Here is a 21,202-nt window from a genome sequence, read left to right on the forward strand (position 1 = left end):
ATATATATATATATATATATATATATATATATATATATATATATATATATATATAGACAGATAGATAGATAGATCGATAGTCATTGTCCTGTCTGTCACACATTTGTACTATATTGGAAATTCTATTATTAAAATATACAGTACTTATACTAAAATAAAGTTTAGTAAAATTAAGTACGTGTATTGAGGTGAGACATGTTTTACCATGATGTTGGCTCCCAACTTTTTACTCTCTGCTTCTTCTCCTCTCACATTGTCCCTATAGAGATGAAATCAGATTAACAATCCTAACTAATTACAGTGCATTACTCACAAAACACAACGTATACATACATGATACCATGCACACAGACAATTGTTTTAAACCACACGGGAAGCCTGGCTTCCCTTAAAATTTCATTAAAATGCGGCAATAAAATGTTAACCGGAGTCTCTATATTATTCATCACTTTTGGTGAAATTCAATATTTTAATGAATCACATGATCAAATATCTCACTGCGGTATTGTCCTGTTCGTTCATTTAACATAAGTGTTTTCAGTAGACAGGGCAGCCTGTAGAGCCTGCAGTCCTGATAGAAAATCAAGAGAAGCCTTGTCTGGTGCTTTTTCTGGTGCATCTATTACAGATTCACGTACAATGTTTTTTTAATGGGAGAACTGAGAAAATATTAACGCTCAGTGGACAACAGGCTTTTATCACGTCATTTTGAGTCCTGTCCGGAAGGTGTGCATCTATGGGGTGAATGGGAATGAATGGGAATGTGGGTTTTGAATAAAAATACCCATCTCAACATTATTTGGACATTGGACTCTTGGCTTGTACCATCTGGATGCATGGCTTCTCCATATGATGATTGATAGTCCTCTTGCAGGAACTCATAACCAGCTGGCAATCATCGAAACATTAATGAACATAGTTGACATTTCAAACATATTGGTGCCAACTGGAATTGCTTAGAGCTGCAGTAGTGGTTAGTTTTTATCTTTGTCATTTGTATGTATTGTAAGTAAATTCTAAGTATAAAGTTTTGTTTGATTGTTTGTGTTCATTTCTGAAATTTGTTGTATACATCTAGCTAGCTAGCTGCACTTTTTGTCTGTGCATTTTGAAACTGGTAATGTTGACCTGACTGTAGAAAAGTCGTTTGATGCACATACTTATGAGCAGTGTCCATAAGAGACAGCTGTGCTTTCACTATTTTGAAAACCATCAGCTGCCAGTGACACACCTGTAATCCAGAAGTCTCTCTATGAGGCGTGTGACCGAAGTGATGAAAGACACCCCTGTCTCTCGCCATGTCTCCTGTTCGATCTTCTCCAACAGACTGACAGTTAGAGAGAATAAGATTTAGAAATTGCCACATTAGTATTATAAGGTTATATGTGTGTGTTGTATATTACAGAAATTAGCAGATAATATGATACCTCGGGTATGGTCCAAAGAGCTGTGTTCTGTAGGAAAGATAACATAAAGCAACATAATTTCAATCCAGAAGATGATCTAAATAGGATATGATTCCTGTTTTATTCACTACTTAGTACTACTTAGTACTGGATGCCCTAATGACCTGAGTCATCTTTTAAGGTTATAAGATAACATGAAAGTAAATAAATAAATAATATAACTGGATTATCATCATCTAAGGCAAACATTATTTATGGGCTAATTTATGAGTTGAAAGATTAGTGAGTTTTAGTCCTAAACAAAGTTAAACAAGAGCCAAGCTTGATACATCTATTTTCTCTACCACTTATCATTCTGGGTCGTGGGGAGCCTGGAGCCTATCCCAGGGAGCATGGGGCACAAGGCTGGGTACACCCTGGACGGGGTGCGAATCCATCGCAGAGTACACTCACATACACATTCACACACACATTCAGACATGCCAATCAGCCTACAATGCATGTCTTTGGACTGGGGGAGGAAACCTCTGCAAGACGGGGAGAACATGCACACACAGGACCATGACAGGAATTGAACCCCCAACCCTGGAGGTGTGGGCAACTGTGCTAACCTGCTAGGCTTGATGAAGAATTAAAATAGCACACATTTTATGTGGAAGTCAAAGGAGCAAAAAGATTCAAATAAGTAGTACACAAGTATCACTGTCTTATCCTGAGGGACACTCAAAAATGCCATAACCTGTATCAGTTCACACACAGTGTAGCACACAGGAACAGTAGGAAAAATAAAAGTTCTATATACAGTAGGGTTCAACAGTCAGAGACCACATTGAAAGTCTGTTATTTTTTCTTTTTAAAACTGGAAATAAACAAGATTTCAGAAAAAAGAAAGGAAATGTAACCTAGAAATGCACTATTTATTTATTTTATGCACTAAGTTTCTGTTTAAACGTAAACAAATTTGTGATATTGACCAAGTTAACTTCTTTGTACAAAAAGTCAGACTGCCCTTGAATCTCAGCTCTTCAATTGAAGTACGTGTTCAGACTGGTTGATTTGGTCTAGCATGGATCATCAAGTTTTAGGCAAACGCAGAGTCCATGCCAGCACAAGTGCACTCTGTCATAAAAGCAAAAAGAGGAAATACCAAACACTAAGCAATTCAGAAATTCATGTAAATATTTAGAAGATTCTACCTTTCATTGAAGTTGTGGATGATAATATAATTTATAATGAAAAATGTTGCATTAAATAAGAAAAGAAAGCAAAGGACCATTTTCATTAGTTGTCTCAGACAACTGGACCCCACTGAACATAGTCTCTATACACAACAATGGTATGTGCATTTAGGTATGTGTCAGGACTCACAATAACCCAAAAAGTTCTCTGTGGTTTTCCTCTCCTTTCCCATCCGCTATCATACTGTCTAACTTATCCATCAACTCAGCCTCCACCTACACATGCATGAACACAGACACACATACACAAAACAAGCATGACATTAGTCCAAGTTTTATATTTTTTTATTATAATTTAATCTATTTCTGATTTATTGTACATAATTATTTACAATTGAAACACACAGAGGTTATTCACTGTACATTTATTTTAGTTGAAGTAAGAGTCTCGGAAATAAATACATTTTGTCATTTGGTATCTGACCTGTTTGAAGTTGCCATTCTTGCGCTGTTCCCAGTCCATCATGTCGTGGAAAATAGGAACCATAACATTCCTGACCTCAGCCTGAGGAACCAGAGTTACTCCTAAGAATGGACCCATCATCCCAGGAGTGAAGTGAGGCTTATTATCACCTGAAAGAGAGAAAAGAAAGGGGTTATATAAACAAGGCTGCAATATCATTGACTAAATCTATTAAAAGAGGAAGGTCAGAAAGTGTAGAACAGAGGAAATGTTCTCACCTAGCTTCTGCCACATACTGTATAGCTCATACACCATCTGCACTCTCAAATCTCCATATCTGTAGAATAAAGCAAACAGCATATACTGATAAAACACCTGCTACTCGATATAGTAAAAAGTGTGTCGTTATGTGCGTATTTGTGCATGCATATGTTTTTACTTGTCTGTTATTCGCTGCCTCTTGACCTGACTGAGTGACTCAAGCTGCAGACTGGGCTGACTAATAAATAGCACAGCCAAACTGAAGAAGGAGTTCCAAAGCTGAAAATGAAAACATAAAGACATGGTCGTCACAGATAGCATAATGTATTTTAGACCATTTTTAGTGGTCTGGATACCAAATTATGAGAGAGATAGATAGAGAGAGAGAGAGAGCGAGAGAGAGAGAGAGAGAGAGACAGTGGTATCCAACAAGGTTTATAGCCAGAATATGGCACATGCGCCTCATCCATATAGACTGTAGCATTTTAAACATAACTTCAGCTCCCTTGACCTATAAGATTAAGGTATTGTAAACAGAAATCCTGCCTCTTGACCATGACCTTTATCTGATTATTACTAGATCTCTCATTATTTCATATGCCATGGACCTTTGGAAAACTACTACTAGTATTAATGTCAGGTTCAAGGTAAGTTCCACTGTATAGTCCACTCTATATAAAACAGTAAAAACATTTTGATCTAGTCCTTTCACAAATCACTTGCATGAGATACTGTAGTGAACATACTGTATATACAGTTGTGTTCAGAAGTTTGCATACCCCTTGCAGAATCTGCTAAATCTTAGTACTGTTAACAAAATAAGAGGGATCATTAAATCCCATGTTGTTGTTTTTTATTTAGTATTGCCCTGAATAAGCTATTTCACATAACAGATGTTTACATATAGTCCAAAAGACAAGCTAATAGCTGAATTTATAAAAAATTAATTAAATAAATTTTTTAATTAAAAATTAAGAGTTTACATACCCTTGATTCTTAATATTGTGTGTCGTTACCTGATGGATCCACAAATGTTTTTTGTTTTGTGATAGTTGTCCATGAGTCCCTTGTTTGTCCTGAGCAGTTAAACTGCCCACTGTTCTTCAGAAAATCCTCCAGGTCCTGCAAATTCTTTTCTTTTCCAGAATATTCTGCATATTTGACCCCTTTCCAACAGTGGCTATATGATGTCGAGATCCATCTTTTCACACTGAGTACAATTGAGGGACTCATACACAACTATTGCATAAGGTGCAAACATTAACTGATGATCAAGAAGGTGACATGATACATTAAGAGCCAGGGAGATGTAAACCTTTGAACAGGATGATCAGTCAAATTATTAGTATTTTATCTTCTGGGAGACATGTAACTGTCTTACTTAGCATCTGAAGGGCAGTACTAAATGAAAAAAGCTCTTTAAACAAAAATAATAACAATTTACACTGATTATCCTGTTCTATCTGGCATTCAATCTTCACCCACAGTGAACCTTATAATACAAAGGTCACAACAATTTTTTGTCTACTGTGTTCTTGTCAAAAATTGAGACTGTTCAAGAGGCGGTTACAATGTCATATTCTAAGTAGTCAAGGGAGAATCACTTTGAAAAATTGGTCAAGACACCTGTAAAATGCTGTGATACACAAAAGAGTTTGTTCATTAAAATAGGCCAAATTACCAGTATTTCTAACTGAGAAGGCAGTGGCATGTTCTGCTGCCTCACAACAGATGGTTCCTCACCACATATTGCTTTTGGTTTTGTTGTTGTTGTTCTTGTTGTTTTTTTGTTGCTGTGTTGTCAAATTTGCAGTGGACATTTTTCATAGCATATATGATGTGATTTGGTGTATTAACACCAGGATGTGCCTGTTTGAAAACACATGGCTAGAAGTCATTTAGTAAAAGAAGTAAAATGGACAGAACAAATTATTTACCTTAAAATCAAAGTCTGCATCTGAGAAGTTCTTGTGAAGTGCAGGAGTTAGATATTGGGTTGTCATCACAATAATCCTGCACAAGAAATCACAATGAATGCACAGAAAATGCAAGCCTAATTCTGGAGCAAGTGAAAATCCCTTACAATGTAACAATGATAAACAAAAGTACAAACAATACTGCAAGCATTACTCAGAAAACTCAGTTCTGCTATCTGCTATTTTTATGTAAATGTACATTATTAATTTCCAAAATATATAATAAATATACTTTATTTAACATTTACTCAATAAATGTACTAAATTAAAGGTTAAACTGCACTACAGAATCTAAAATACAAGAAAAGGTGTGCACATCCAACGCACCCTAATTGGATTCAGGTACAGGACAACAAAAATAACACTATGGAAAAAAGAAGCGTGATGTCCTCACACGGAATTTACAACTCCAAACAACTTTTTGAAAACACAACGTTTCGACCGTCGGGTCTTCATCAGACTACACTTCAAGATATGGTTTCAGTCTCATATTAACCACTTCATTTCAACCCTATTGTGGTAGGGTACAGAGGCAAAATTACAAAAATTGTGTCACTGTCCAAATACTTATGGACCCAACTGTATATACACTGCCCTTGATTAATTTACAGGAGTAGTCAATTTTGTGCTACACTCTAGACAATGCTGCTCCACATAAAAAATAAATGGGGCAAAAAAGCTAGCACCCTGGTATAATAATCATAGGCACATTTTAAAACAGACTGCACAGTATCGCACAATACCGGAGTGAACTTTTGGTCTATTATGATCTGCCCCATCTGCATTGAGCAAAAGGTGCTGTATCTACAGTATCTACAGAATGTCCGGAAAGTCAAGGAACCAATGAGTGTAAGACTACATATACTTAATTTTCTATTTATTATTTACAACATATGCTATACATGTTCACCCTTATGCTCTATGGATTTTCTCAGCTGCTGTGTCATGCTTTTTTACAGATTATGCTAACCATATTCAGATCATCATATTTGCTCAACATTGGAATAGCCTTCCAATTATTGTTCATGGCTCAGACACAATCGGAATCTCTAAAACTAGGATGAAAACAACCTGGATTTGTTCAGTTCCTCCTGCTTACTCGCTTTCTGCATTATGACTCACCTGCTCATTTGAATATATTAAAGACTTACACTTCCCAAAATGCCTTTGCAGAGCACTATCCTTCCTACTGTAGAGAATTATCTCACATCAATACTGTCAATTTGCGCCAACCAGCAGCGGTTTGTGACCATAGATTTTATTTTGATGGGACAGGATAAGTTGAGAGGTTATGACACTTGACTTAACAATAAGCTACTAACTAGTGAATTTTCAGAGTAACCTTGTAATAAGCAGTTAAGCGTCGACAACACGGTCATCCAGCGTACAGTCTAGCAGATCATTTTGAGTGGTTTTAGATTTACTTTAGCTATTTCTCCATAATCATTACTCCATAATAACGTTTCCCTCTCTCAACCTTTGCAATATATTTGACAATACAACTGGCACACTGCCTACACTTACAGTTTACTTTCTTGTGAAAATGTATTAGATTTAATTCCAATTATTTACAATAATACAAGATCTCAGCAGTATTTTTAAACTAACCCAAACTGGCGAGCTCATCTTTAACTATCTTGTCCGCTGCTCCTCCACTGAAATGCGTACGTGGGGGGATGATTATCCCTGCCCCAATGGACCTCTATTAGTGCTTATTGCATTTCCCCATTTTTGGCCACTAGGTGCAATAATAACTCTACTAAAGCCAAGTGCTCTGTGACTGTGCAACATGTAGAAAGGCAAGCAAATAAACAGAATATCTGTCAGCCAAAGCCAAAGCCAAACTACAGCCAATGACATATTTTTCATGTTAGTTATTGCTGCTGTTAAGGCTATACCTGAATGTTCACAAGCAGTTCCTAAGGCTCAATGCTTAGTAATACTCTTTACAAGTACACCTGTCTTACTATTTTATCTGATAAAAATTCAGGAGTGCAAACTTATTAATGGCATCAGTATATCTGAAATTGCTTGAAATACTGACACAATAGGACCATGCTTACAGGTTGGGTATTGTGGACACAAGGTGCTAAGTTAGTTAATCAGTCAGCAGAACTGGCTGGATTATATGCATTAGAAAAAGTCATGGGCTATCATGGTATCAGTATTTACACTGATGTGTGCTATGCTTTTGAGTTGGGAAATGACTAAACCTGTGAGCAAAGAGTATTACGCCGAGGCCTCTGTACAAAATGTGGGGATGGCACAGAAGGTGCTTTACTTATCAAAAACAGTTATAATTATTAAACTAAAGCATATACCAAAGCTATGGGCCTCCTTATAGAGGGTAACATGTAAATAGTCAAAGAAAGCAGCCACAGAAGGCCATGACACCACCAGTAGTTGCTAATCGAGTTGCAGAAACAGATTCCATGAAATAATTTTAACTAAAACAACTGAACCATGTGATATCCAGAGCCCAAATTGGTTTCTGTTTACTTCAAAGAAAACTTTCAGAAGTGAGAGACTGTATTTTCAGTATTTTCTCGGTTCCATTTCAGATGCTATTGCATTATTATGTTGCTTGTGATATTATACATCTAAATTAACCTTTGCCTCTTCGAACAACTATACAGGGTGTCAGAAAAGTCATAAAATTAACACTTTTCATAATTTTTTTTTTTTTCGGTTAGCCTTTCAGAATGTCTTTGAAAAAAGAAGAACATGTTGAAATCATTCTCATGGCTGGTCTGGGAAGCTGTCGCAAGGTTGTGGTGGACTTTAACAGGAAACATGGCAAGCACACACGTTACACACTATACTATTGCCAAACTTATTAACAAATTCAAAAAGACTGGAAGTGTTGTGGCCAAACTGAGAAGTGGACGTACACAAGTATCCACTGATGAAGGCATGATCACCATGGTACTGGTGTACATAGTCCCCTATGTATGGGGACTTTTGGGACAACCTGTAGTATGGTCAATCTTTCTGACCAAACCAAGAGAATGTTTTTGCTCTGAAACACCTATGACATAATCTTAAATAGTCTACGAATAAAGTTTCCTCTTAAAGCTCAAGCATTTTATGCTTTGCTCTTATTATTAGGCCTAGATATAAGATTAAATTTATTGATTAATACTATTATGGCCCCATTAAGGCCAAATTCTTACTATGAGTGTGGTTTTTTATGTAACACCAAAATCTGAGTAACTTTATACATACTGACACTGGTAACTAAGTAAATACTCACTGGCTGGTGAGAAGCCGCATAGCACTCCAGTCTCGTGGAAACACGCCAAGCTTCATCAGATTTCGAAACACACAGAAGATTTTTAGCAGAAACTCCTGCCATGATGAGAGAAAATTTACCCATAAACACACAGTTACACAGAGACACACACAAAATATATACCTCCATTACATATGAACTGCACAGAATCTTGTTTGGAATTTACAATAGATTTACTTAGTTTCATGTGGGAACTACACAGTTCCTCAACACAAACTTGTGTCTTTGCACGACGTCAATATATTTTTGTGATTGTCACCTTGAGTTCATCTTTGCTGTGAAAGTTGTTGAGCAAATGGTGGAAATGCAGCTCAGACATCATTTTCAAAAGAGACAGGAGACAGGACACATACTCGCCCTATAAGAACACCAAACAAATACAGACAGTTATCAAACACATCTTGTCCCTGCAGGAAAACCAAACACACAAGGACAAATCAAACCCATGCGGTCCCTACAGGAACTGAGCATTGAGAATTGCCTGCAAACGTGCCAAAGATGTTCAATCTTACTCAGCTGTTTCCCTTCCTTTCTAAAACACTTGGGTTAAAATCCTGCCTAAGGATTACTAAAGCTTGTCAGTATCCTGTAATTAACATTTCTTCCTTTTCCTCATAAAGTGGAGTCAGCAGTCCAAATGGCAACACCAACCTACAAATGAAAGTTCGTATTGTGACCTTATGAATAATCATATCAGATTAATGTCAGTGTCATATTCAGATTAATATCAGGTTATATGAATGGAATCGTTTCTATCTTGGCACACTTTGCATCAGTTACCCAATTTTGGCTATATAAACAAACATCAAGTCTTACTTTGTAAACAAACGTTATGGAGAATATGTGGATTCTGTAAAAAATAAAATAAAAAATAAATATCACATTGAATTATCAAACTGATATCATCCCCGCAACAAAACTAAACATTCATTCACTCATTGCTACCATTACTTTTATACATGGAATAAAAAACACATATAGAGAAACCAAATCCACACTGTTCTTGTTGAAGATCCCCTTAAAGACTTAAAGGTAGAAATGACTGTAGTCAATAAAAGCTATACTCCAATTCAGAACATAATACAAGAGACACATTGCGTTCCTCCAAATAAACCCCCCCCCCCCCCCCCCCCAAAAAAAATAAATAAAATAAATTATGACATGACCATTTGAATTCTGGCTCTAATTTCTTTAACTAGCAACGTAAACTATATTTATTGGAATAGACCAACAAAATTCCTTAACATGCTTGTGAATGTCATGTAATGATAGTTTGGACGGATGCAATCGCAGTTAAGACCTTTATTGAAGGGCATATAATGCAGAGGGCAAGGCAAAAACAGCAACAAAGACAGACTTTAGGAGTTGTAGTCATTGTCAGCCATGTTTGTAATTTGCAGTGCATTCTGGGAAATGGAGTCGCTAGTTTGCAGTGACATGACTGTGAATCCACTTGATGGAAGGTTTTGATATTTACCAATACCAGTGACTTCTGAACACTTGCTGTTTTCAAGTCAGATAATGCCTGGACAAATAAATATGATTATAACGGATTATAAATATAATAATGTGATTATGACTATTGGTTTTTCATGTTCATTGAGCCAAGCATGTAATTTTTCCAGTTTAACTAATAAAAAAAGAGATCCTTATTATCTGAACAGAACAAAAAGTTTTAAAGATGTGGATTATGATAAAAAGCCCCTGAACGATCATCAAAAAGCAGTGAACAAAAGCTAAGCTAAAATCTATTGAAAAGCACGCACCGTTATCTCAGCCGTGCACTGAGGACAGCGCTGATTTCTGCTGTTTTCCACTGCCTGGCTCTTGCTCATGATCGATAAGAGTGTTTGCAAGAGTACATCTAATAAGCTCTCCACCATCATCTCAACCTCGTCCTGCACACACAAAGACTCCTACAAGAACAAAGAGAAACAGCAGAGTAGCGTGTGGTAGTAAATATATAGCAGGTAAGACTCTATAACAAATCATCCTTCAGAAGTAGAGTATGTGAATGTACCTGAGCACTAGTATTGAGGATGGAGAATATGCTGCTCAGGATTTTGGCACACAGCAGTAGCTCTCTCTGCTGTCTTAAGTGTAGGTGAATGTGATGTAGTACTACGGGAAGCAAAATACTCCGAGATTCTGGGAGAGACAAATGTTATGTATGAGACTTTTACTGTATATGTAGAGCAAGTATTGAACTATTATTTAGGAATCATTCAAATAAAATTTGTAAAGGTCCATTCATTCATCATTCATTTTCTTTCCACATTTCCTGGTGTTGGGGGTTGCAGTGGCAAGAGGCTGCAAATGTCCATCCAGTTTCTCTATCTCCAGCCATACATTTCAGCAGCTCCCAAGCTAACTGTGAGATATAACCTCTCCAGTGGGTCCCACCATACACCTGCAGTACCGCTCATAACCAATGTAAAGGCACATGATCATAGAACTTCTCCAAATCCACACATCACTGCAGACTTACAAGAAAGTTTCTAACCACCATAATCTCAGCAACAGAAATGGACTCTAAAACATCAGTGATTTCTGGCATCACCTCCTGGCATGTCAACTGAATCGAGTGTTCGTCAAAGTTCCATCACTCAACGATATCCCCAAAAGAGGTCAACACTCCCCCCATACTGGCTATAGCGGAGTTTGTGCATGGTCTCATCTCCCCCTCCTCAGGCACCAACGATTTGCCAGAACATCTTTGGGGCCACCTGAATGTCTCTTTTATTGGCCTCTCTCCTCCCTTGCCTGTGCATTCACTTCTGGCTCTCCTACACTCCTACACTTAATTGATCTCTATAAAGATCTCTATTACTTAATCATGAGAGCACTTCATGAGCATTACTCAGAAAGCATTACTCCTTCTTTAACTTGACGCCTTCCTTCAACACTGGCGCACACCGATGCATCCATGGGTTACTGCCATGACAAATCATGATAAGACCTCAATCTCAACAGCACATGTCCTACCTGGGAAATAGAAAAGCCTGCTGTCCACAGTACGTGAGATTGACTGGAGTTTAACCACATCCATGGATTGGCCAATGTCCACAGTACTGGGCATGCTTGCTAGTGTCCCTCTCACCAGCTCAGCCACCTCCTGCACCGTGAACATCTGCAGCAGCTCGTCAAAGATGTCTGGAAAACTGGTCAGCAATGTGGCCTAAACAGAGAAAGAGGAAAAATTTTAACGTCCAACCGGTCATCTGGGAACATCAATTAGCTCCATCTTCTTGTTCTATTCATTCCTGTATGAATTCTATAACTAAAATTTTGTTGCTTCAACCACAGAATGATATGCACGTTTTTCTTTCTCATGCCTCATCCCAGGTGGGTAGAGTAGCCAAAAATATACTCAACTACAAGTAAAACTATAAAAAAGAATTACTCAAGAAACAGTAAATGTAATAATGTTAATACTTGAGTAAGAGTAATAAATTATGCAATGAGAACATTACAAAAGTAGCAAGTTACTAGTTACTGGAGATCTGATTAAAATGAAGTGAAAATCCTGAATCTCAGACTACATGGAGAACTGTAAGTCACACCTATCCTTGAAAGTCTGTCTGTTCTGTTTATATGATATAAAATCTGGTTTCTAGCAGCATATCCCAGTCCTGTGATGGGTACAATAACAAAGAACCTGTCACTTTAACACAAAATCACACACAGAAACACACACACACACATACAGCAAAAAACAAACATTTTCCCAGCAGCACACTGTCTTTATTTTCTTCCCCGCTTCTCCCCCCTCTTCGGTCATTATTTTCCAGGACTGAGCCGCTAAAAAAGTGAGCGGTTGTTGCGTCCGCATTCAGACCACTGCAGCGTATCACAAGACTCGTGATCTCATTATATAGGTCGATATAAACTAATTATTAAAACTAGATATATTCATTAACATTTAAGAGTAACGGAGGAACACCACTGAATGTAGCAAAGAACAAGTACATTTCTGTGATTAAAAATGAACTTTTTAAAAATGAACTTGAGTAAGAGTAAAGTATGGCCAGTTAACCCTACTCTTAAAAGTAATTAAAAATTATTTTTTTTTTTTTGAATTTTGACTTTTTGAACTTTTGGAATTTTTCTTTTCAAAAGGTTACTCAAGTAAACAGAATGAAGTAAATGTAGCGTGTTACTACCCACCTCTGTTCCTCATGATGATGAAGCTCTAACATGAACTCATGATAGAGTATTCTATCATGATATTGGATCAAGCAAATATTACAGATGTGTATGCCTCACCTGTGTGCAGACAAGTGTTTCAGCATTTCGTCCATCCAGGCTGAGCAGAAAACGGATGGACTGGAAGAGTTCATGAATGCTGGCTCTAAACTGCTCTTCTTCCATGCCGCATGTAGCCCGTGAATACAGAGACCGAGACTGAACGATAAACTTAAACAGGTATTCCAGTGCCTAGAACCCCCAACACACACACACACACACACACACACACACACACAGACATATTTAAATATATTTGTGAATGTAGATTAAAATGTGCTTGGCTAAGATGTGTTGGAAGTGTTGGTTGCAAACTGGAAGGGTTTTATACTCATGTTTTTTTTTGTTGTAGTTTTTTTTTTTTTTTAAAACAAATTCATGTACTACCATGGGCTTACATGTCTTAAATTCAATGTTCAACATTGACAAAAGCAAGAAAAAAAGGCAAAGTCAATAATAAGAATGAATAAGAGATCAACCAAACCTTTATTACAAGAGCGCAACCTAGCATCCATAGCTTATAACATTAGTATAGCTAGTATAATAATATAATAACAATCAGCAAGCTAGTTAGCTCAATAATTGCATTAATACAGAACCAAGCAAGTATACGAACATTATCCTTGTCAAACAAAAATTTTAATGTACCACAATGTGTTTACACCCTCAACTAAAAATCATTGGCCAAACTTTCAGCTGAGCTGTGGTGTTCTTTTCTTACTGTCTGGCTGGTGTTTTCAGTCGATATTTTCCCTGTGAGGTGAACAGGAGAGATGACAATTTTGCTCGGTTACATCATTGTTACTGATAGTGAAAAGACAATCTGTTCTTCTGTTTAGCAAAAAAAAAAAAAAGTTCTACCAACAGCCTGATCGCACCTGAGACAGTGTCTGTAATGCATCAGGCAGTGGGATTTAGAAACATACATTATAAATAGAGCATCAAGATGCTTCACACAAATGTAAAATGCATTAAATTTAAATACAACTACATACCCAAATGAAGACGCTGTATGTTTTGATATGACCAGGACACTGAGCATTCTTGAATCCGCATCACTGTTCTTGATTACAAAAGCAAGCACCTAAGGCTTGAATTGGAAGACCTCAAAAACAGGTACAGGCAGTGCGAAAATTGTGATACGTGAAGGCAGTTTTGCAGTTTTACTTGAATCATGTCTGGATGAATTTTGGGTTTTTTAACTTTAAGTGGACCGAGCACATAGGCTTGCTATTGAGAGGACAACAAACACCCCTGTTGTTCTACTCAACAATTTTCAGACTAAAGAATGAATCATCCATATGATGATAATAGAAAAAGGATTTTTGTGAGACTTCAAAAGTCACATTTCCTATGGCCACAACATGCATGTATCCAGGAGGAGAGCAGTGCTCGCCCCCACTAAGGCTAAATTAAGGCAAGCCATCTAGAACTTCTGCCTACTCTTCCTGGTCGTTGTGTTGTATGTGGATGAACACAGACATGAGTCTATGTCTGCTACATATAACTTGCACCTGAGAAAAGAGTGTAAATACTTTTTTATGCATCTAATCAACATAATGACTGTCAATATATCCAGTACATCCTGCAGTCATGAAGCCCACAACAGGCAGCCATACTGACTTTTTGGTCATGACCCACTTGAAGTCGTAGCTAATATCAGTGAAAATAAGAATGTTAAATTATTTATCACTCACTGTTCATAGAAACAAGCTGAGAGATATCAGGAAAACCAGAATTCGATCATTTGTTTTGAATATGTCCCCTCCTTAACGTCCTCTCACTGCTTCTAATTAACAGTAGATACAGTATACAACCCCAGTTCCGAAATTGGGACAGTATGGAAAATTCTAATATGAACAAAGATGAGTGATTTGTAAATGTACTTTGACTTGTATTTAAACAAAAAACACATAAAGACAAGGTATTTGATGTTTTACCTAATCAACTGCATAGTTTTTTTGAAGATAAAAATTTATTTTGAAATTGATGTTCCAAAAAAGTTGGGACAGGGGCGATTTAGGTCTAATAGTGATGTGACAAGTTGAAATAAGAAGGTGATGTGAAACAGGTGAGGCAATCAGAATACAAGGAGCCTAGTTATAGATGGGTCGAGGCACACCGATCTGCCAACAGATGCGTCAGCGAATAATTCAACACTTATTTGTACAGTGCACGATATAATTAAAAGATCTCAGTGCGTAAAGGGCAAGGAAGAAAACCACTTCTGAATGTGCGTGATCTCCGATCCCTCAGCCATCACTGTCTTAAAAACCATCATGAGTCTGTAATGGATATCATGACATGGGCTCAGGAATACTTTGGTAAACCTTTGTCAGTTAACACCATTCACTGCATAGGTAAGGCTTTACTATGCAAAGCAGAAGCCATACATAAACACTGTGCAGAGGCACTGCCGACTTCTCTGGGCTCAGTCTCCTCTGAGATAGACAGTAGCATATTGGAATCATGTTTTGTGGTCCGACAAATCAACATTTCAAATAGTTTTTGGACAAAATAGCCGTTGTGTTTTCTAAGCCAAAGAAGAAAAGAACTGTTATCAGCGGCATGTCCAAAAAGCCAGCTTCTGTCATGGTATGGAGGTGTGTCAGTGCCCATGGCATGGGTAACTTGTACATCTGTGAGGGCACCATTAATGCAGAAAGATATGTACATATTTTGGAGAAATATATGCTGCCATCCAGAGTAGGACAACACCAAACCACATTCTACCCGGATTACAAGTGCATGTTTGCGTAAGCAGAGAGTGTGGGTTCTAACATGGCCTGCCTGCAGTCCTGACCTGTCTCCGATTGAGAATGTGTGGCGCATAATGAAGCGCAAAATAAGGCAACGAAGGCACCTGAAGAAATGCATAACAGATGAATGGGGGAAAATCCTGCTTGCTAAACTTAACCAGCGGGTGTCTTCAGTGCCCAAACCCTTAATAAGTGTTATTAAAAGAAATAATAGATGACCCACAGTGGTAAACAGTCAACTTTTCCAACTTTTTGGAGTGTGTTGCAGTCATCAGATTTGAAATGAGTGTACATTTTAAAAAATAAATGAAATTCACAAAGTAAAACATCAAATAATGTGTTAATACTGTGTTTTCAATATAGTACAGGGTGAATTGAATTTTCAAATGACTTTTTTGTTTGGTTTTTGGCATTTTCCATACTGTCCCAACTTTATCAGAATTGGGGTTGTATTTCACTATTTCTTGAGTTTTGCATTTTTATCAGAAATTCTCCAGCTGTTTCTGGCAACTATGAGGAAAAAAGGAATTTATATACATTACATCATGTCATTGTCATTGCTGGTGATAGCTATGATTTCAGAATGCAAACAAACTATAATAATCTCCAACTGTTCAACAGTTTAATTCGATTCAATTCATAATCTCTGTTGAAAGCAGTGGTCTCATTTAACAACTGTGCTTGAATCCTTGTTTGATGATTTTGCACATGCAGCATTATGCAAAGAGGAACATGTTTTAAAGAAGTGCACAGAACTCTATTGCTGGGAATGGTGAGTGGCTAATTAATTGATTTTATTTGCCCAGTACAGTTTTAGTTGATCAATATTGTAGGGTTTTTAGCCACCAGCATATTACAATGAAAAATTGGAGTCAGATTTGGCATTTCCCAAACAACTATGAGCCAAATAATGACACATTTTATGCATTCACATTACTCATGCTGTGATACATTGCATTTCCAAATAGAGCATTGGAAAAGACAAAAATAATAAGTAGTAATAATAATAATAATAATGATTTGGCAGTAGAATAAACATATGTAGCCACCAAAGTGGGGAAAAAGTGATTATTTCAAAGCCAAACTACTCATATAAATGCCAAATTAACAGTTTTTGTTTTATTCTAATTTGTGCAACAGTGTCTCTAACTCATTGTCACTCAAGTTAATTTTCTTAGACCTTTTGACATGCTCCATGTCTGTACAACAAACAGTGCCATAAGCATTTACATTTACATTTCGTTTCTTCATTCAAATTAGTGTGGGATTTATCAACGTCCAATTAGTAGGGCTGTGTGTATACATGTGTGATAAACGGCAGTTTTCTTGTGTGTACTGACAGAGCTTACGCACAAATTTAGAGCTCATTCTACACATGCTTTGATAAATGAGGGCCCAGGAGTGATAGTCAGCAGTAGATATGACATAGTACTCAAACAAACTCTTGCCATTAAGTTCTACCCATAAGATATCCATTACCAACACTATATTCTTATGGTATAAACCATCACTACTCCAAAACAATGCACCTGATTATCACTCATGTAGAAAATCCATTCATTCTTTATCCTTAATTATGCTTTCTCCTTGTCAGGGTCACAACTGATCCAGAATATATCCCTAGTCAATAGACTCATGAAGGCAGCTCTGCCTCAGAGGTAGAATGAAAATGTGGCGACAGGCCGGCGGCCGGCGCACAGGAAGCAAAGCTCGCTCCTCCCGCAACTGCCACGGTGGTGCTGAAGAGACAGCTCCGCTTCAGCACCACCAATGTTTTGGACAGCAGGAGAGCACGTGGAGGCCGGGCGGGGCCGCCCACACACAAGGCCGGTGAATGGTGCGCCGCAAGGAAGAATTCCACCATCCAGCAGGCGAGGGGAGAGTATAAAAGGGTGATATTCCACTTGCAAGACAGAGAGAAGTCTCTCAGAATATGTACGCAACTCTCTGGTGTGGTTTCAGATGATTTTTCGACGCGCGCGTGTTTTTTTCCTTTCCCAGACGACTCCGACGCGAGTGAAGGCTCCGCCCCCTGGCTGTAACCGCAGACGGCTGAGACCCTGTGTGTGCGTTGATCGTACTTCAACGCACACACACCCCCTTCACAGACAGGAATAAATATTTCTCCACGGGAAACACTAAAACGGACTCCTGTGTGTCTGTGCTCCGCCCACTGCTGACTAAATTCCCTACAAAATGTATTGGTTAGTAACCCATGGGCATAACTTTTCAAATGCTGTTAGCTAACATTAACTAGCCAGAAAACTACTTAGCAAACTAACAAGAATTTATGGTTTGTTGATTATAGGTTTCTCAGCATTATACCATGGTCTGTCTGAATACTCGATTCTGATTGGATGGAAGGTGTGCGTTCAAAACTGTTGAATGAACAGTTAGTTCCAGTCACTTTAATCACCATTCTATTATTATCTATTAATGTGCTACCTATAAACAATTGTAACCATAGTAATATACAGTTACAGTTGCATAGAGTAATTAAACTCACAGCTTCATTATTAGTAAAGATGCAGCACAGACGCAGGTAATTCACATAAACACACACAATGTCTCTCTCGCTAATAACTATTTATTATAATTCATTAAAATAAACTGAATATTATTGCACTACTTTATCTTTGTGTATGATTTAGAGCGGGCAGAAATCTAGCTCTAACGACCCGTATATTAAATAACTAACGAAAAATAACTGTTATTTTCATCCTTTCAGTCAAATTTTGCACTTAAACATCAATGACAGCTGTGCATTAAAGTTGTACATTAAAATTGCGTAATGCACACCTAGACATGGATCATCCCTAACTTTTAACACCACTATCATAAACAAATAAACATGGTATTGGTTAAAAATGTTTATATCTAACATTAACTAGAAAGCTGGCTACCAGGCTAGCTAACGAACCAATGTTAGTTTGTTTCATAGTTTATATATATCAGGGCGCATGGTGGCTTAGTGGTTAGCAAGTTCGCCTCACACCTCCAGGGTCGGGGGTTCCTACTCTTACTCCTTCCTTGTTCCTTCTCCACTGGGGGTTCGATTCCCACCGTGGCCCTGTGTGTGCGGAGTTTGCATGTTCTCCCTGTTCTGTAGGGTTTTCCTCCGGGTACTCTGGTTTCCTCCCTCAGTCCAAAGACATGCATGGTAGGCTGATTGGTATGTCCAAAGTGTGTGTATGAATGGGTGTGTGAATTTGTATGTGAGTGTGCCCTGCGATGGATTGGCACCCTGTCCATCATGTACCCCGCCTTGTGACCGATGCTTCCTGGTATAGGCTCCAGGTTCCCCTGTGACCCTGAAGAAGGATAAGCGGTATAGAAGATGGATGGATGGATGGATATATAAGAAACTATTTTTCTTAAGGAGACTTTCAAAATGTCCCCACATGGTCAAAAATATTGGAGGGACATTTGGTCACCACCAAGATATAAAAACATGCCCACTCACACACACAAGTTTGGGACCAACTACAAATGATTATACTGACCTTCATAGCATCCTGAATGTGGTCCTGTCGCACAACCTCAGAAGAGCGATCCATATACCACTTCAGACAGCGAATCAGCTCTCTACACACAAACATTTTTAAATACATTTTTGGACTGTGTAACAAGATATGAGCTATACAGCATTCCAGTGTAGAAAGTACAAAAAATAGCTTTAAAGAGGACCTATTACGCCCCTTTTAACAAGATGTAATATAAATCTCAGGTGTCCCCAGAATGTGTCTGTGAAATTTCAGCTCAAAATACCCCACGGATAATTTATTATGCCATGCTGTAAATGCACCTTTTTAAGTAAAAACACACTGTTTTCATGTGTGTCCCTTTGTCATGTAATATTGGCAAAGGACTAGAATCTATGTTTCCCATCAGTCACTGCACCATGTCACATGTCTCAATTCACCTGTTTCACGTTTAGCTCATTAGCACTGGTGTGTATATATAGTCACATTCTGCACTGCATGAGTTGTCTTGCATTGCTTGTTCTGCCCCCCGTGCATCACGTTATGCTCATCTTAGTTTTACGTAAGTCTTGTGTTGTGCTTTGTTTGTTACTTTACTAAATGTTTCACTTATATTCTGCATTTGCATCCACCTCAAATCCCTGACGTGACAGAACGCAAGACCGAATAAATGGATGTAGCAGATTTTTTCAGCGTGCAAGAGACTCTTATTGAAAGGGAAAAACCGAGGTGGGAGACGGAAGGGAGATTCTCCCAGATCGAGACCAATCGGGAATGGTTCGACATGATGTACTCCCTCAGGCTATGTCTTGAGAAGGAGCCTTCCAACCAGGAATAAACCATCTCCCATCCTCCCTGCCCCAATAAGTATGTCGATCTGCCCCCCCCCCCACTGTGGATCTAGTTCAGCCTGCTGAGTCAACGGAGAACGTCATTCAGCCTCTGTGTTCAACTTAGGACGCCGCTCAGCATCTTTGTTCAGCTGAAGACGTTGCTCCGCCTCCCGGTGCGGCCAAGAGCTCCACTTTACTTCCTTGCTCCGCCTCGGATGTCATTATGCCAGGCTCTGCTTTGGACATCACTCCACCTTCCTACTCCACTGAGGATGTCACTTCGCCTTCCTGTTCGGTTGAGGATGTCGCTCTGCCATCCTGCTTGGTTGAGGACGTCACTCTGCCATCCTGCTTGACTGAGGACGTTTCGTTGCCATCCTGCTTGACTGAATATGTCTCTCCGCCATCCTGCTCAGCTGAGGATGATGTTCTGCCTCCATGCTCCGCTGAAGATGTCGCTCCTTTTCTATGCTTTGCACCGTATGTCGCTCCCCTTTCCTGCTCCACAGAGGACATCACCCCCCCCCATGCTTCGCAGAGAGCACTGCTCCTCCTTCTGGCCTCATGGAGAACTTCGCTCCCTCCTCTGACCTCACGGAGAACATTGCTCCACCCCTCTGGCCTCACAGAGAGCGCTGCTCCCCTCTTTAGCTTCATGGTGAACGTCGCATTTCTGAACCTTGGTGAACACGTCAAGCGTTCTATATCCAGCCCTGTGAGGGATGACAAACAATGGAACTCTGAAATGCTTAAGGACATCTGGTGTGGGGATCTAGGACCCCCTCCTGAACTGATTATATGCTTCGGGAGCCTGGCGGAAGGAAAGGTTCTGTCACGTAATATTGGAGATGGACTAGAAACTATGTTTCTCATCAGCCACTTACCATGTCACATGTCTCAATTCACCTGTTTCATGTTTAGATCATTAGCACTGGTATTTATATATAGTCACTTTCTGCACTGCACAAGTTTTCTTGCGTTACTTGTTCTGGCCCCGTGTATCACATTTTGCTCGTCTTTGTTCTATGTAAGTCTTGTGTTGTTCTTTGTTTGTTACTTTATTAAATGTTTCACTTATATTCTGCATTTGCATCCGCCTCAAATCCCTGATGTGACACTCTTTAAATGTAAATGAGCTGCTGCTACCCGCCACCTTTCCAGAAGAGGGCTGTGCCTTTACAGCTTGTGCTTCGGATACTACGACAACATCAAATCAAGAGAACCAATATGACTGAAACTATAAATACCAGAGTTCAGCCATATGTGTGTGTGTGTGTATATATATATATATATATATATATATATAT

The 21,202-nt window shown here is 38.5% G+C and overlaps 1 protein-coding gene across 2 annotated transcripts in view; it reads right to left on the minus strand.

Annotated features, from left to right (window-relative positions):
* The window catches only part of LOC108266029 (dedicator of cytokinesis protein 3), an 86,600-nt gene that overhangs the window by 14,848 nt on the left and 50,550 nt on the right, over positions 1 to 21,202 (minus strand). For both annotated transcript variants that reach the window (XM_017468971.3, XM_017468970.3), the window contains exons 22-36: positions 19,084 to 19,165; positions 12,843 to 13,013; positions 11,562 to 11,754; positions 10,597 to 10,724; positions 10,343 to 10,492; positions 8,836 to 8,934; positions 8,538 to 8,632; positions 5,246 to 5,321; positions 3,487 to 3,587; positions 3,326 to 3,384; positions 3,069 to 3,217; positions 2,775 to 2,860; positions 1,428 to 1,454; positions 1,232 to 1,327; positions 205 to 259 (exon numbers count right to left, since the gene is read on the minus strand). In XM_017468971.3, the coding sequence (XP_017324460.2) occupies positions 205 to 259; positions 1,232 to 1,327; positions 1,428 to 1,454; positions 2,775 to 2,860; positions 3,069 to 3,217; positions 3,326 to 3,384; positions 3,487 to 3,587; positions 5,246 to 5,321; positions 8,538 to 8,632; positions 8,836 to 8,934; positions 10,343 to 10,492; positions 10,597 to 10,724; positions 11,562 to 11,754; positions 12,843 to 13,013; positions 19,084 to 19,165 (1,567 nt within the window). The remainder of the gene's footprint in view (positions 1 to 204; positions 260 to 1,231; positions 1,328 to 1,427; positions 1,455 to 2,774; positions 2,861 to 3,068; positions 3,218 to 3,325; positions 3,385 to 3,486; positions 3,588 to 5,245; positions 5,322 to 8,537; positions 8,633 to 8,835; positions 8,935 to 10,342; positions 10,493 to 10,596; positions 10,725 to 11,561; positions 11,755 to 12,842; positions 13,014 to 19,083; positions 19,166 to 21,202) is intronic.

The sequence above is a fragment of the Ictalurus punctatus genome, chromosome 5 (assembly GCF_001660625.3).
Source record: "Ictalurus punctatus breed USDA103 chromosome 5, Coco_2.0, whole genome shotgun sequence".
Classification (NCBI taxonomy): Eukaryota; Metazoa; Chordata; class Actinopteri; order Siluriformes; family Ictaluridae; genus Ictalurus; species Ictalurus punctatus.